The 17,123-nt window shown below is 36.8% G+C and overlaps 1 protein-coding gene across 4 annotated transcripts in view; it reads right to left on the bottom strand.

Annotated features, from left to right (window-relative positions):
* Positions 1 to 13,850: 13,850 nt before the first annotated feature.
* ZNF385D (zinc finger protein 385D) overlaps positions 13,851 to 17,123 on the bottom strand; it is a 332,722-nt gene continuing 329,449 nt past the window's right edge. For 3 of the 4 annotated variants that reach the window (XM_077130024.1, XM_077130027.1, XM_077130025.1), the window contains one exon: positions 13,851 to 16,856. In XM_077130024.1, the coding sequence (XP_076986139.1) occupies positions 16,623 to 16,856 (234 nt within the window). In that variant the 3' untranslated portion in view covers positions 13,851 to 16,622. The remainder of the gene's footprint in view (positions 16,857 to 17,123) is intronic. The other variant, XM_077130026.1, reaches the window with a different exon arrangement.

The raw sequence follows: 17,123 nt of genomic DNA, 5'->3' as shown, positions 1-17,123 counted from the left end.
AAGTTGGCAAAATGCTTTTTTTTATATGAACTTTTTTTTCAAACTAATAATTTGACCGTTTACATGTATTTGGTGATGAGTGTCTTTGGCCATATAAAAATACCAAAATATATTTTAAAATGCATGTTCAGAAACATTATTAATTCTGCATTTTTATTCACATTTTATTGAAAGAAGAATAAAAGAGATTCAGACTTGCTTTCAACTAAAATATGCTTGGTGTTTCTTCCTAAAATCCAATTCCTGCTATTAGAAGAGGTCAAACTTGCCTGAAGAGAAGCCCAAAGAGAATGACCAAATCCCTTTCCTGAGTACAGTCACCCACTGCCTGAACCAAATCTTTCCTGGACGGCAAATCTAACATATGCCTCACATAATCCAGCCTTTAATTTGCTGGTCAGATTCTGGTAAGGGAAGCCTTTATGAATTTGATGTTTGCAAAACATTTCATACTGAAATTGGCTACGCAAAATGAGAGTCAAAAGCATGCAAGATGAACCCAGCAGGAATGAATGGGCTGATTGGATATGAGGATGGTGAAACTAGTTGGATATGAAGATGGTGAAACTAGTTGGCAAAAGGATATGTGTTGGTTGAAGGCCAATAATTCATATTGGGGGTTGCAAATCCAAATGTTTAAAGGGGCCGGGCAGGAAACAATAAGTGGGACCTCTGAGTTTATCTCTGTAAATTGTAACACAGTGTTCTGCCTGAAGGGGGCAGCCGCAGTTCAACTGTGGGTAATAATTGCCTAGTAGGAATGAAGTACCAGGCCCTTCAGACTTTTTTTGATTTTTCAAAAGAAATCAGCAATTCTGATTTTTTTTAAAAAAGGTTTTTTTTAAAGATATTTAAGAGATTATACAAATTTGGTTAAAAAAACATTGTCCAGGCCATAAAAATGCTCTTTTGAGTTCTAGGAAACATGGACTATTATTTTACAACCTCTTTTGTCTGTACGGAAATCTTATTTGAGGAAGGCACGGAATGCGAAGTTTCAAAGATAAAAGTAAAATGATTGCCCTGCCTTATAGTATATTGAAACGCATGAAGTTGGTCCATTTAGACTTGAGAACTCTTGTCTTTCTAAATAGGGAGAAAGAAGGTACAATGGAACGGGCATCATTCAGAGTGGAATAAAAATAAAATATTTCACTTTTTCCCCTTCAAACAACATGTTTCTTTTGCGAAACAGTCATGAGACACATGTTCCATGAGTCACTAGAAATTTTAGCACTTGGAACAGTTGTTATGTAGGTTTACTGCACTTCTGGAATGGCAGAAAATTGCACTCAAGTGGTGTAGAAAATGCAGAATACACAATTAATTTGTTCTAATATTTCTCTCCCAGAGAGACTTAAAACTTAAACCGAGGAGGAAAAATGTTCCCCAAATTGGGTACCTTGCTAATGGATTATCTATGAAACAGAAGAAAATAAGCTACCATCTTTATTTTATGAACTAAGTGGAGAATAAGCACATAAAAGTACCAATTTCCCAAAACTATCAGTAATGTTGCATTTAACTGGGCAATTTTGATGCTGTCAAAAAGAGTAGCGATAATGGCAGGGAATGTTTCTAGAGCTACTGAAGTACCCAGGGAGTTTTCATCACATAAAAATATCATGTGTCTTTCTTTTATTGAAACTAAAATGTTCTTCCTAAGATTTCTTGATAAAAATAAAGGTTAATTTGTTCAAAGCTGCAAATTTTCCTTACTATAGGGTCAGAAACAACATAAAATGAGGAATATTTTGCATTTCTGAGTCAATAAAAGTGATAGCTTCATTTCATACTAGGGAAATGATTGATACATGGGGGATTTTATTACATGATTTAAAAAAGAAGGCTGGCATGATACACATTGTGTGAATTGCCCTGGTTATTATTATTATATACATCAGGATTTTACTGGCATACATGAGGCAATTCTTTGGGTCTCTGATTAAAAGACAATAACGGAAAGTATATGTAATTTTCATTCAAGTATCAAAATGTGTAACACTAAAAAATATCCCATTTCAACTTCCAAGTCCACCTGGGGACATCTAGAGCCCCTGATATAGGTTGTTTAACATGGCTTAACAGAATGAAAAGAACGAAGTTAATTACTAAATACATGGGCTGAAAATGTGGCACCACTTTGCATCTGGATGACTTTTGGTGCTCAAGATATGCTCCCAAATGTGTAGAGGAGGATGGAACATGGAAGTTCTTCACCAAGGAGGCATCTTTAGTGCTGACTGATGAATCAGAGTCCCAGCTCTGTGTGACTTTAGGCAAATCGATTTCTTTGATTCTGTTTTCTTTTCCTTCCTTCTTTCCTTCCTCCCTTCCTTCCCCTCTCTCTTTCCCTCTCTCCTTTTCTTTCTTATTTTTTCTTAAAATGAAGATAGCCATGTCTACTGCACACCTCTCCAATGTTAGTGATAAAGCTTTTCAAAAATATGAAATGTTATTGCTATCAAGTAAAACCTTATAAAATGTTTTGCAAAAAGGTTGATATTGGACAAAGCGCTGACTTTATTTTATAAGCCGTAAGCAACCTTTCTTGATACTGACACAGAATTGAACTGATAAAATAAAATTAAAAAAAAATAAAAGACCTAGAGATTTTGCGAGAAAAAGTGTCTTTAGTGAGGCGCTGCATGTGTGTACAAAAAAGTGTTTTGTTTTGTTGTTTTAAAAGAACACATCCAGCTGTTGTTGCTGTTGCTGTTTTAGGACAAAATGAGATCTCTAATACAGTTACATTTGCCTTTGCTTTGCCCTCTGGTCACTTCAGTTTCAATATGTAGAAATATGGACACTAAATATGTTATGCTTAAAACCAATTTTATTTAAATTTATGGGAATTGGGCCAATATTTTAGAACCAATTTTGAGAGGCAAATTATTTGCTTTTACTGAATTCAGACATTTTAACCCAACTCTGTAAAACTTTTATCCCTGGGGGCCAAGATGGCGGCTTAGCAATGTGCGTATTTTAGTTCGTCCTCCAGAATAACTACTAAATAACCAGAAACAGTACAGAACAGTTCCCAGAGCCACGATAGTGACCGGACACACAGTGTATCCCAGTCTGGACCAGCTGGACCGACTGTAGTCTCCGGAACAGTGAGTTCTCCAAGCTGCGGCACCGGTGCCTAGGGCCCCTCCCCCACAGGCAGCTTCCAGGAAGGAAAGGAAGGAGACTCTAACAGTAGCAGGGACTGAGTCCAACCAAACACCAATTGTGGCATTAATAAACAAATTCTGACTACTAAAAATAGGCCCCCAGCTCAGGCAAACTGGTCAAGGCGGAGGTCGCCTATTGGGCTAACCGAAAAAGAAGAAAGGGGACGAAACAGAGGCTTTTGTGGCTGTTTCTACGGAGGCTTGACTGCCTCTGGATTCAGTGGTGGGACTACTCGGGCTGCAACTGCCCCAGGAATAGGCAGAAACAGACTGCTTTCAGGGCTATCTCCCACGTGTGCCTTCCCCAGGGGAGGGGTGAAGCCCAACTTAGGTGGAATCCCTCTCTTAAGGAATTCAGACCCCAGGGCTTGGCAATTTGAAGCCATTAAAACCAGCCTACAACCTCTCCTCTGTCTCCACCACACCCCCAGCAGGGAGAGCCTTCCAAAGTTAAAGGAGCCACAACATCTTTTGCCAGTGGGACCCGCAGACTGACAAGCACCACATACTGGGCAGGATAAGAAAAACAGAGCCCAGAGACTTCACAGGAAAGTTTTTCAACCTGCTGGGTCTCACCCTCAGGGAAAACTGGAGCAGGTGACTCCTTCCCCCTGATAGGAGGCCAGTTTAGTCTGGGAAAACCCGGCTGGAGCCTGTAATATGTATGTAGACCCTCCTAAGGGTAGGGAGGGAAAAGGCACCTTACAAGCAGCACAAGAAACAAGAAAACAAGAACTGAAAAATTACCCTCTGTTAAACAAAACTTAAATTAGAGGCCCAAAAAAGCTGAACTGATGGTCAAAGAACAGATAGACAACAAACTCATCTAGCAAGAACACCCTAGGTAAATAAGTGAAAGCAATCTCAAGAATAAACTCATTAAGGTAATTAAATGTCCAGATGCCAGCAAAAAATAACAAATCACACCAGGAAAATTGAAGATATGGCCCAGTCAAAGGAACAAACCAATAGTTCAAATGAGATACAGGAGCTGAAACAACTAATTCAGAATATATGAACAGAAATAGAAAAACCTCATCAAAAACCAAATCAATGAATTGAGGGAGGACATGAAGAAGGCAAGGAATGAACAAAAAGAAGAAATGGAAAGTCTGAAAAAACAAATCGCAGAACTTATGGGAATGAAAGACACAGTAGAAGAGATGAAAAAAACAATGGAAACCTACAATGGTAGATTTCAAGAGACAGAGGTTAGGATTAGTGAACTGGAGGATGGAATATCTGAAATTCAAAAAGAAACAGAAACTATAGGGAAAAGAATGGAAAAATATGAGCAGGGACTCAGGGAATTGAATGATAATATGAAGCACACAAATATACGTGTTGTGGCTGTTCCGGAAGGAGAATAGAAGGGAAAAGGAGGAGAAAAACTAATGAAAGAAATTATCACTGAAAATTTCCGAACTCTTCTGAAAGATCTAAAATTACAGATCCAAGAAGTGCAGTGTACCTCAAAGAGAATAGATCCAAATAGGCGTTCTCCAAGACACTTACTAGTCAGAATGTCAGAGGTCAAAGAGAAAGAGAGGATCTTGAAAGCAGAAAGAGAAAAGCAATCCATCACATACAAGGGAAACCCAATAAGACTATGTGTAGATTTCTCAGCAGAAACCATGGAGGTGAGAAGACAGTGGGATGATATATTTAAATTATTAAAAGAGAAAAACTGCCAACCAAGAATTCTATATCCAGCAAAATAGTCCTTCAAAAATTAGGGAGAAATTAAAACATTTTCAGACAAAAAGTCACTGAGAGAATTTGTGACCAAGAGACCAGTTCTGCAAGAAATACTAAAGGGAGCACTAGAGTCAGATATGAAAAGACAGAAGAGAGAGGTGTGGAGAAGAGTGTAGAAAGCAGGAAAATTAGATATGACATATAAAATACAAAAGGCAAAATGGTAGAGGAAAGTATTACCCAAACAGTAATAACACTAAATGTTAATGGACTGAACTCCCCAATCAAAAGACATAGACTGGCAGAATGTATTAAAAAAACAGGATCCTTCTATATGCTGTCTACAGGAAACGCATCTTAGACCCAAAGATAAACATAGGTTGAAAGTGAAAGGTTGGGAAAAGATATTTCATGCAAATAACAACCAGAAAAGAGCAGGAGTAGCTATACTAATATCCAACAAATTAGACTTCAAATGTAAAACAGTTAAAAGGACAAAGAAGTATACTATGTACTAATAAAAGGAACAATTCAACAAGAAGACATAACAATCATAAATATTTATGCACTGAACCAGAATGCCCCAAAATACGTGAGGCAAACACTGCAAATACTGAAAAGGGAAACGGACACATCTACCATCATAGTTGGAGACTTCAATTCCCCACTCTCATCAATGGACAGAACATCTAGACAGAGGATCAATAAAGAAACAGATAATTTGAATAATACAATAAATGAGTTAGACTTAACAGACATTTATAGGACATTACACCCCACAACAGCAGGATACACCTTTTTCTCAAGTGCTCATGGATCATTCTCAAAGATAGACCATATGCTGGGCCACAAAGCAAGTCTCAACAAATTTAAAAAGATTGAAATCATACACAACACTTTCTCAGATCATAAAGGAATGAAGTTGGAAATCAATAATAGGCAGAGTGCCAGAAAATTCACAAATACGTGGAGGCTCAACAACACACTCTTAAACAACCAGTGGGTTCAGGAAGAAATTACAAGAGAAATCAGTAAATATCTCGAGGTGAATGAAAATGAAAACACAACATATCAAAACTTATGGGACGCAGCAAAGGCAGTGCTAAGAGGGAAATTTGTTGCCCTAAGTGCCTATATCAAAAAAGAAGAAAGGGCAAAAATTTGGGAATTAACTGTCCACTTGGAAGAACTGGAGAAAGAACAGCAAACTAACCCCAAAGCAAGCAAAAGGAAAGCAATAACAAAGATTAGAGCAGAAATAAATGAAATTGAGAACAAGAAAAAATAGATAAAATCAATAAGACCAGAAGTTGGTTCTATGAGAAAATCAATAAGATTGATGGGCCCTTAGCAAGATTGACAAAAAGAAGAAGAAAGAGGACACAAATAAATAAGATCACAAATGGAAGAGGAGACATAATCACTGACCTCACAGAAATAACGAAGGTAATAACAGGATACTATGAACAACTTTATGCTAATAAATACAACAATGTAGATGAAATGGACAAGTTCCTAGAAAGGCATGAACAACCAACTTTGACTCAAGAAGATATAGATGACCTCAACAAACCAATCACAAGTAAATAAATTGAATCAGTCATTCAAAAGCTTCCTAAAAAGAAAAGTCCAGGATCAGACAGCTTCACATGTGAGTTCTGCCAAACATTCCAGAAAGAATTAGTACCAACTCTGCTCAAACTCTTCAAAAAATTGAAGTGGAGGGAAAGCTACCTAATTCATTCTATGAAGCCAACATCACCCTCATACCAAAACCAGGCAAAGATATTACAAAAAAAGAAAACTACAGACCAATCTCTCTAATGAATATAGATGCAAAAATCCTCAACAAAATTCTAGCAAATCGAATCCAGCAACACATTAAAAGAATTATACATCATGACCAAGTAGGATTCATCCCAGGTATGCAAGGATGGTTCAACATAAGAAAATCAATTAACGTAATATACCATATCAACAAATCAAAGCAGAAAAATCACATGATCATCTCAATTGATGCAGAGAAGGCATTTGACAAGATTCAACATCCTTTCCTGTTGAAAACACTTCAAAGGATAGGAATAAAAGGGAGCTTCCTTAAAATGATAAAGGGAATATGTGAAAAACCCATAGCTAATATCATCATCCTCAATGGGGAAAAATTGAAAACTTTCCCCCTAAGATAGGAACAAGACAAGGATGTCCACTATTACCACTGTTATTCAACATTATGTTGGAAGTTCTAGCCAGAGCAATTAGGCAAGAAAAAGAAATACAAGGCATCAAAATTGGAAAGGAAGAAGTAAAACTATCACTGTTTGCAGATGATATGATACAATATGTTGAAAACCCTGAAAAATCCACAGCAAAACTACTAGAGCTAATAACCAAGTACAGCAAAGTGGCAGGTTATAAGATCAACGTTCAAAAATCTGTAGTGTTTCTATACACTAGTAATGAACAAGCTGAGGGGGAAATCAAGAAACGAATTCCATTTACAATTGCAACTAAAAGAATAAAATACTTAGGAATAAATTTAACTAAAGAGACAAAAGACCTATACAAAGAAAACTACAAGAAACTGTTAAAAGAAACCAAAGAAGACCTAAATAGATGAAAGGGCATACCATGTTCATGGATTGGAAGACTAAATATAGTTAAGATGTCAATTCTACCTAAAGTGATTTACAGATTCAATGCAATACCAATCAAAATCCCAACAACTTAGTTTTCAGAAATAGAAAAACCAATAAGCAAATTTATCTGAATGGGCAGCGTGCCCCGAATTGCTAAAAGTATCTTGAGGAAAAAAAACGAAGTTGGAGGTCTCATGCTGCCTGACTTTAGGGCATATTATGAAGCCACAGTGGTCAGAACAGCATGGTACTGGCATAAAGATAGATGTATTGACCAATGGAATTGAATAGAGTGCTCAGATATAGACCCTCTCATCTATGGACATTTGATCTTTGATAAGGCAGTCAAGCCAATTCACCTGGGACAGAACAGTCTCTTCAATAAATGGTGCCTAGAGAACTGAATATCCATATGCAAAAGAATGAAAGAAGACCCATCTCTCACACCCTATACAAAAGTTAACTCAAAATGGATCAAAGATCTAAACATTAGGTCTAAGACCATAAAACAGTTAGAGGAAAATGTATGGAGATATCTTATGAATCTTATGATTGGAGGCGGTTTTATGGACCTTAAACCTAAAGCAAGAGCACTGAAGAAGGAAATAAATAAATGGGAACTCCTCAAAATTAAACACTTTTGTGCATCAAAGAACTTCATCAAGAAAGTAGAAAGACAGCCTACACAATGGGAGACAATATTTGGAAATGACATATCAGATAAAGGTCAAGTATCCAGAATTTATAAAGAGATTGTTCAACTCAACAACAAAAAGACAGCCACTTCTCAGAAGAGGAAATACGAATGGCCAAAAGGCACATGAAGAGATGCTCAATGTCTCTGGCCATTAGAGAAATGCAAATCAAAACCACAATGAAATATCATCTCACACCCACCAGAATGGCCATTATCAACAAAACAGAAAATGACAAGTGCTGGAGAGGATGTGGAGAAAGAGGCACACTTATTCACTGTTGGTGGGAATGTCAAATGGTGCAACCACTGTGGAAGGCAGTTTGGCAGTTCCTCAAAAAGATGGATATAGAATTTCCATATGACCCAGCAATACCATTGCTAGGTATCTACTCAGAGGACTTAAGGGCAAAGACACAAACGGACATTTGCACACCAATGTTTATAGCAGCATTATTTACAATTGCAAGGAGATGGAAACAGCCAGAATGTCCATCAACAGAAGAGTGGCTAAACAAACTGTGGTATATACATACGATGGAATATTATGCAGCTCTAATACAGAATAAACTTATGAAATATGTAACAACATGGATGGACCTTGAGAACATTATGCTGAGTGAGACTAGCCAAAAACTGAAGGACAAATACTGTTTGGTCTCACTGATATGAACTGACATTAATGAATAAACTTGGAATATGTCGTTGGTAACAGAGACCATCAGGAGATAGAAATAGGGTATGATAGTGGGTAATTGGTGCTGAAGGGATACAGACTGTGCAACAGGACTGGATACAAAAACTCAGAAATGGACAGCACAATACTACCTAACTGTAATGTAATTATGTTAAAACACCGAAGGAAGCTGCATGTGAGAATGATAGAGGGAGGGCGGCTGGGGACATAAATGAAATCAGAAAGAAAGATAGATGTTAAAGATCAGGATGATATAATCTAGGAATGCCTAGAGTGTATAATAATAGTGAAATGTACAATGTACAAATTTTAAAAATGTTTTTGCATGAGGAAGAACAAAGGAATGTCATTATTGCAGGGTGCTGAAAATAGATGATAATTAATACTTTAAAATGTCACCTTATGTGTGAGACTAAAGCAAAAAATGTTTATTTGTTACAGAATTTAGGTTTTGACTAGAGCATTTCCTAATATAACTCATGTAGATAGTTTGATTGAATGTCATAACTACTTGGAATCTCAGGTAGGACATGAGATTTTGTTGGTTTGTCCAGAGTGATCCCCCGATGAATCCCAGAATGATTTGATCAGTGACTGGAAAAGTATTTGCAAGCCCCCTTCGGGGAATGGTGAGAGTGGGGAGAAATTCAACTTCCCCAAGTTGAATTCTTGATATTCTCACAAGCAGTGTGGACAACCAAAGCTATAGGCTGAGCCCCCAGTCTTGGGGTTTGTTCACATGAAACTTAACCCCACAAAGGATAGGTCAAGTCTACTTAAAATTTAGGCCTAAGAGTCACCCCCAAGAGAGCCTCTTTTGTTGGTCAGATGTGGCCCCTCTCTTCAGCCAACACGAGGAGCCGTCCCACCACCCTCCCCCTCTCTGCGTGGGACACGACTCCCAGGGGTGTGGACCTTCCTGGCAACGTGGGACAGAGATCTTGGAATGAGCTGAGACTCAGCAGCAAGGGACTGAGAAAAACCCTAGAATGAGCTGAGAATTAACATCAAGGGATTGAGAGAAACTTCTCGACCAAAAGGGGGAAGAGTAAAATGAGACAAAGTGTTAATGGCTGAGAGATTCCAAACAGAGTTGAGAGGTTATCCTGGAGGTTATTCTTATGCATTAAGTAGATATCACCTTGTTGTTCAAGATGTAGTGGAGAGGATGGAGGGAATTGCCTGAAAATGTAGTGCTGTGTACCAGTAGCCATGTTTCTTGATGATGATTGAACGATATAGCTTTCACAATGAGACTCTGTGAATGTGAAAACCTTATGTCTGATGCTCCTTTTAGCTACTATATCAACAGAAGAGTAGAACATATGGAATAAAAATAAATAATAGGTGGAACAAATGTTAAAATAAATTCAGTTTGAAATAGTGGTAAATGAAAGTGAGGGGTAAGGGGTATGGTATGTATAGTCTTTTTTTCTCTATTATCATTTTATTTCTTTTTCTGTTGTCTTTTTATTTCTTTCTCTAAATCGATGCAAATGTACTAAGAAATGTTGACTATGCAACTATGTGATGATATTAAGAATTACTGATTGTATATGTAGAATGGAATGATATCTAAATATTTTTTGTTATTTTTTTTAGTTAATAAAAAGTTAAAAAAAACACTTTTATCCCTGTTTTTTTGTTTTGTTTTGTCTTTTCCAGAAGAGAATCATCACTATATCCAGTGAGTTGGCTTGGTTTCCTCACTCTTCTGTCTAGTTCCTTCGGTCACAGAGGTTTGCCCCAATATCTCACACCTCCACACATTTTTCCATAATCCTTTCAAAAACCATATGTCATCACATGAAATTTTTCTTGCCTATTTCATAGAAGTGAAGCTTTCCAGAATCTCAGAAACTTTATTTTCTATCACTAATAATATTAATTCACAGTTACAGTAAACACAAAGCATTTCAAGAAGACTCATTACTCCAAATTGGCCTATCCTAGTTGTAGTATACTGTAATGAAATTATACAATAATGTGTTTTAAGTTGGATTAAATATACCCAGTCAAAACCCATTATTATTTTTGGTTGAAAACTTTAAAATTCTGTCTAGATTTGGACAATCGTATAACTGAAAAACTTAAAGGAATGATTTTTTCCTGGAAAATATGCAATCTGGGCCCCAGAAATTGGTTCTTTCTTTGCTAATTTTCTTTAGCCTTCTTTACCATGTTTTGCACACTATCTGGATCTGAAGATTTATTAAGTCTATAACTTATATGAAATGATAACAATTGCACTGCCCAACTCAAGTTGCTACCAGAATAATCTTGTTGGAGGACATAGTACCTTGACATCATAGCTACTTGTTAAAAGCCCTCCAGTGCCCTAAAATGATGAAGATTTCCAAATATGCAATTAAAAATCCTCTGCTCAAAGTAAACCAACCTAATCATTGAAGAAATATATTTCACCATGGCTTTAAAAAGGGATGAAAGACAGTGCCTGCCCATGCCAAAAAAGAAAAAAAAAGGGGGATGGAAGAAATAAAAAGTGGAAACATATTTTTTAAAAATTACATCAAAATATATACATGAAGATCAGCATTAACCTTGGAATTTATTACTGAATATTACTTCTTTACAGTTATACTTCCTTGCCGAATAATCATTTTAAGTCTACTGTTTGGAATCTGTCTTTAGAGTACACCTATCATTCATAAAAAAGAACATGACTTTGAATATTTTTGGGAGTTTCAATAGTCAATTCAGTCATCTAGGAATGATGAGTTTCCATCACTAGAGGAAGGAAAATAAGACACCTCAGGTTGAGTATAATTCTTGGTCCATTTACAACTGAACTTTTATGATCCTAGCAGGGAACTGTTTTAACTCTATGACCCTTAAGAACCAGGACGGTCTTCTAATCAAGTAACACTGATGAGGTTATTTGCAGAGGAGAACCTACCACCCATCACCATTCATCATTCTAGTAAGTTATTCTATTCTATTCAGTCATTCCTGGAAGTAACAACCACATAGGTCATGACAGGATGAAATGTTAACACATCCAACCTTCACTGGAAGCCCTGATACCACTCTTAGAACTAGTTGGGAAGCAATGAGGATCTGCCATATAAATAATCCATCTCACTCCCTGTTAGGCGCCTCTTTAGTTGAAGGTTTGACAAAGACCAGAAAAGATGTTTCAGAAATAAACGTGTTTTTTACAAAAATAACAGCAATCAATGTGTATTCTCTGTCAAGATCTGATTCAAATGGTTTTAATAATGATAGGAGGGTGTAATTGATATGCTTTGGCTGCAGAGAAAATGGACTTAAGGTGACCATTAGCTAAAACAGTTGCAAACTCAGGGCAGATTTAACAAACTCAGATGGAAAACCTTTCTACTGAAGAGAGAAAGCCCAACAAAAAGAATGGGATGAGACATTAAACTGCCTGTTGCTCCCTTCCACACCCACACTGCCAATTCTCTATTTCTCTTATTAGGTTTGATTTTGCTCAGAATTTGTATGTCCTAGAGGGGGCAAAGCAAGGCAACACATCCTACATGACCTTAGCCTAAGTTCAGTGTGGGTTAGCAGGTCCGTCAGCATTACTTGGTGAAGTCTACATTCTAATTGCTGTAGACAGATGGCGGTAGTGTGTTGTATGCTCAGGATGGAAAGGAATGCCGTGTTTTCTGGACACATGCAAGCATTTGAGTAGTTGCATGTTTCATTAAAAGAAAGTAATTTTATTTCCTGAGAGAATGAGAGAAGTGGATCTTTAATGATGAAATAATAAACCAGCTCAGTATTTCACTCACCCTCACCCATTTCATGGATGAAGAAATTGAGGACAAAATATTAGTTAACTATTTGGACATTACCCCCCTGGTTAGAGACAAAGTATATAATAGTCTCTGACTTTTTCAGGCCCATTGCTTTCCCCACCACTTCATGCTGCCTTCTTGTGTACACACAAGTATTGATACAATACCATTCATGCTTACATAAAAAAAGTTGTTCTATAAATCAATTCATATTTGAAAGTAGAAGCCTCTAAACCAATGCATCATCTTTTAGCTTTGTGAACTTATTTCTCCCAGAAAGTTTAAACATTTCATGGGTACAGAGACAAAGATATTAATTTAAAATTTAATAGTAAGTGAAATTTAATGCCCATGTTTATTGTGTATTGGTTCTGGGCCTTAGAAACTTACATATGTATATCCAATATATATTTTGAGTTATTCTAGTTTGAAAGTGTCACTCATTGTTTTTTAATACCTAATCATTTGCTGAATGATTTCCTGCTCTTTAAATTTCCAAATGAGTATAAGTGCTCTCTTGGCTAAATAGTTGCTTGGCAGAAAAATATGCAGCATCTTTCAGAACACAAAATCGTATCTCTGATGATAATGTCAATGAATTATTGCAATAGATGAGTGGAAGTCAGTAGAACTTAAAGATAGTAATTCTTTTCGATGAGGCAGTGGTGATAAAAACTGCCAAAAGCCAACTGTATGTGCTTATCTGAATAAAACCACCACCCTTCAAAGCTTAGAACCAGTGAGAGGAACCATTTGTCATGTGTAATCACCCGTTTTCTCAGAAGAGAAATAGAGTACCACTCCAATAACGGTTTCCCATTTGTCTGGATGAGCTAGATGAAGTGCCATCATGGTTTTTCCAGAGGCATTTGGCTCTTGCAATGCATTTATATTTGTTTTCAATGAAATTAGAGACACTTTCCTTGCCATTGGTGATAGATGGGAAGGGATACATTATCATAAAATCAGACTACCCTTTGGGGGTATTCACATAACCACTGCTGACCAATCTGCATTGTTGATCTTTATTCATGAAAAAAGTTCCCTAAGGGAAAGGACATAGCTTTATAGCAGTCTGTACCATAATTGATGTGAATCTGGTGTTGATAAATATGTGAAATTGGGTGGAAACAATTCACAGAGAATCCACTATAAATTCTATGGTTAGGCTTCATCCTTTATTAGGTAGTGAGTAAAAGACAACTGATGTTCACAACTCCAATTTAAGAGAGACCATTTAAACAAAAATGGTTCCATAGCAAAGTGAGGCAGAAGGGATCCAGGGATATCTGAGTTTTCTTATTATGGCTGATGGAGAAATTATGGCTGATTTGTTTGTTCCCAGCATATCGTTAAGATTAGTAACGTCTTGTGATCCAGGACTCTGTGTATCCCACAAGCCCTGACTTATGATGGACTGGTTCATTCACTTTGGTGAAAATGGGTACGGACAGCAAAAAGCACATTGTATTGAGCTATTGCATCAATTAACATTTAAGTTCTCCAACAGAAAGAGAGGAGGTTTTATAAGGTGTAAAGCTTGTTCGATAGGGATTCAGGCTGACTATAGCAAAAGATCAAAATGCTTGACAGAACAAAAAAAAAAAAAAAGAAGAAGAAGAAAAAAAGAAACCAAGTTTTCAAAAGCTTAGAAGCTGGTCACATGGGACACAGTGCCCCAAACAGCAAATGAGTTCTCCTGACTCCAGCAGCAGGGTCTGTATGCTAAAAAATGTAACACTTGCTAAGACCAGAAAGTAGAAACATTGGCAAATGCAAAATCACCAGGTACTTTCCAAAACCAAATATTAACCAAATATTAATGCTATTATAATGTTTAATTAGAGAGGCATGGTTTGACATTTGTTTTAAAACCAGAAGACCTATGGAATATATTTTCTTTTTCTTTTTGGTTGTTTGTATGACAAAAGATATATAAAGTCAATTGCTTCAAAGACATGTTTATACGACAAATGTCTCTAGCTGGATAGTGGAGAACTTCAAAGACCATGTTTAATGTTGAGCACCAAGCACGCTGTGGGTGTTTCTTAAATATAAAATGACAAATGCTAAATTCCTATCTCTCAAAAGCATCGTTTCTTCTCGAAACTTTCTACCTCTCAAAAGGTCACTACAGTTTAATAAGAGCCGTTTCAGGAGGGCCGTACCCAGCCCTTCCCTATATTTTTAAATAGACTTTACAAAACCTTTTCAAAAATATTTTTTTCTCTAAACCTAAATCACATAGGGTTGAATTGTACATGTTTTGTCATTGCTCTAACTATAAGCATCCTTGATCTTAATGCAACAGACTGGCTGCATCGAACCCCATCATACTGATAGGTCTATTTTAGCTTTCTATGGGGAAAAGCAGGTAGCCTTTATCACAAATTAAAGGCACAGCTATCTTTATGCCATTTGTTACCAATTTAATGATAACATGTAACATGGGGTGGTTATATAATAATTTTATATAGATTTTCTTTTTTATAAGTTATTCTCTTAATCTTTCTAACATATATACAATATACATATATTTATATATACCCCTGATAAATCTTGTTTTAAAGGTAAAACATCAACTCTTTTCAGCCTTATGGTGAATGTTGAAGGCTGTCAGTATCTATAACTCCACTAGAAAAACGATGGTTGAGTGGACTCTATTTGTGTTTTTTTAACACTATATCCTTGGTTTGCAATTAACGTATATTCATTTTTCTTGTTACTAACATTTAAATATATATTGTTTATATCATATCAGTAGGAAATCTAAGAAAAACAACAAAACTCCACAATAGCTTAATTCTACTGTCATACTCAAAGCAGAAATCTTTGCCTAAGAGACAACCCCACTGATATGATATAAACGGGATATTGCAGAGTTGCAATATTCTGTTTTTTACTGGATATGTACTAACATGGAAGATCTTTACTTTATATTATCCTAGATTATGATCACACCTCATTCATGAAACAGAAGAGTTGTAGAGACTTATTTTCTAAACACTCATGATTCATGTATGGGTTTACCTTTTTTCAGATACAGATTCATTAGAAACACTTCCTTGGTTCTAACTATACTCCTTTAGGGTGGAAAAATTAGGATGTTGAAAAAAATCCTCCTTATGAACCCCTCTCCCATGTCTAAGTGTAGCCCTGTTCTATTATTCTGAACTTAAAGTTGTCTCCAGGCTATATGGGGTAGGGGGGTGGTGGTGGGGGGTGGCCAGGGAGACCTCTACAACGCCATTCAGTGTTAATATTTTGACTGCTTACTGGCATGAAATAGTTGTTCGTTCTACCTTTTGCAATTCTTTAAAACCTAGTGGCATAGATTGAGACACAGCACGATTGTTTTACAAGACACCTACTGTATCTACTTTTGTTGGGATTAATACCCAGTAATTGCTGTCATAGCAAGATCAGCACGGGTACTGCTATTCACAGTGTTGCTTTTGTTTTCTGTTTTTTTGTTTTTTTGTTTTTTTACTTTTTTCGCATTATTTTAATCTACAGAGTAAATCATTATATATACATGGGAACCAGTTAATGCCCTTAGACAAGGTATAGTTGTTTCATAAAGCAGGAAAGACAATGCAGGGGGAAATGTGGCCAAAAGCACGGTCACAGCTGCTTCAGAAGTTCTAGATACCACTACGAGTCAATGTGGGAGCTCACTTCTAAAACGACCAATGTTTAAGAGGAATGCTTTAATTGGCAGAAAATACCTCCCCCTCCCCTCCCTTCCCAACCCTCCCCTCTTTTTTTTTTTTTTAATAATCTTTTCAATTCACTATCAAAAGTCCTGGCTCTTCAGATATACTTTAAACTATAAATAAACACTGCATAGTTCTCTTTTGTTGATTTTGTTTCTGTGTTTTTTGATTTTTTTTTTTTGAAAAAAATTATTGCAGTACAATTACTCCTAGTTGGAATTCAGTAAGGAGCAAACAGCACAGGCGTGTGGGTGGTCCGAATGGGTCCGGGAGCTGGCCGCAGGAGCGCTGGAGGAAGTGCAGAAGTCTGGAATAGCGTGGCTGCTGGAGCAGTTCGAAGACTGAAGGGGGAATTCACAGCCACAGCAGCAGCTGCTGCTGCGGCTGCCAACGGGTTGGGTAGAATTCGTGGAGCCAATGGCTTAGACGGTTCTTTTGAAAATACTAGTTTTACCTACAAGGTAGATGAAAAGGAAAAAAAAAAGAGTAAAAGAACTGCACAATCTGTCCCCAGAACGCCAAGTGATGGACAGCTATTACAATATAGAGTCAACACAGACTTGTGAAATGACAATGAAGAAAATGGAAAGTGGAGAACGTCTTTCCTTCGGAAGAGCCAGAAGATACCTGAAAACAGCTGGCCTGGGGAGTGGATAAGTCCTCCAGAAAAGTACTCAGCAACCTGATTTTATTTACCTGTTCATAATTATAGTTTCAGAGG

This window comes from Tamandua tetradactyla, chromosome 15 (assembly GCF_023851605.1).
Source record: "Tamandua tetradactyla isolate mTamTet1 chromosome 15, mTamTet1.pri, whole genome shotgun sequence".
NCBI lineage: Eukaryota > Metazoa > Chordata > Mammalia > Pilosa > Myrmecophagidae > Tamandua > Tamandua tetradactyla.
Note: the sequence above shows the minus strand (reverse complement) of the source record. Positions and strands in the feature narration are given on the sequence as shown.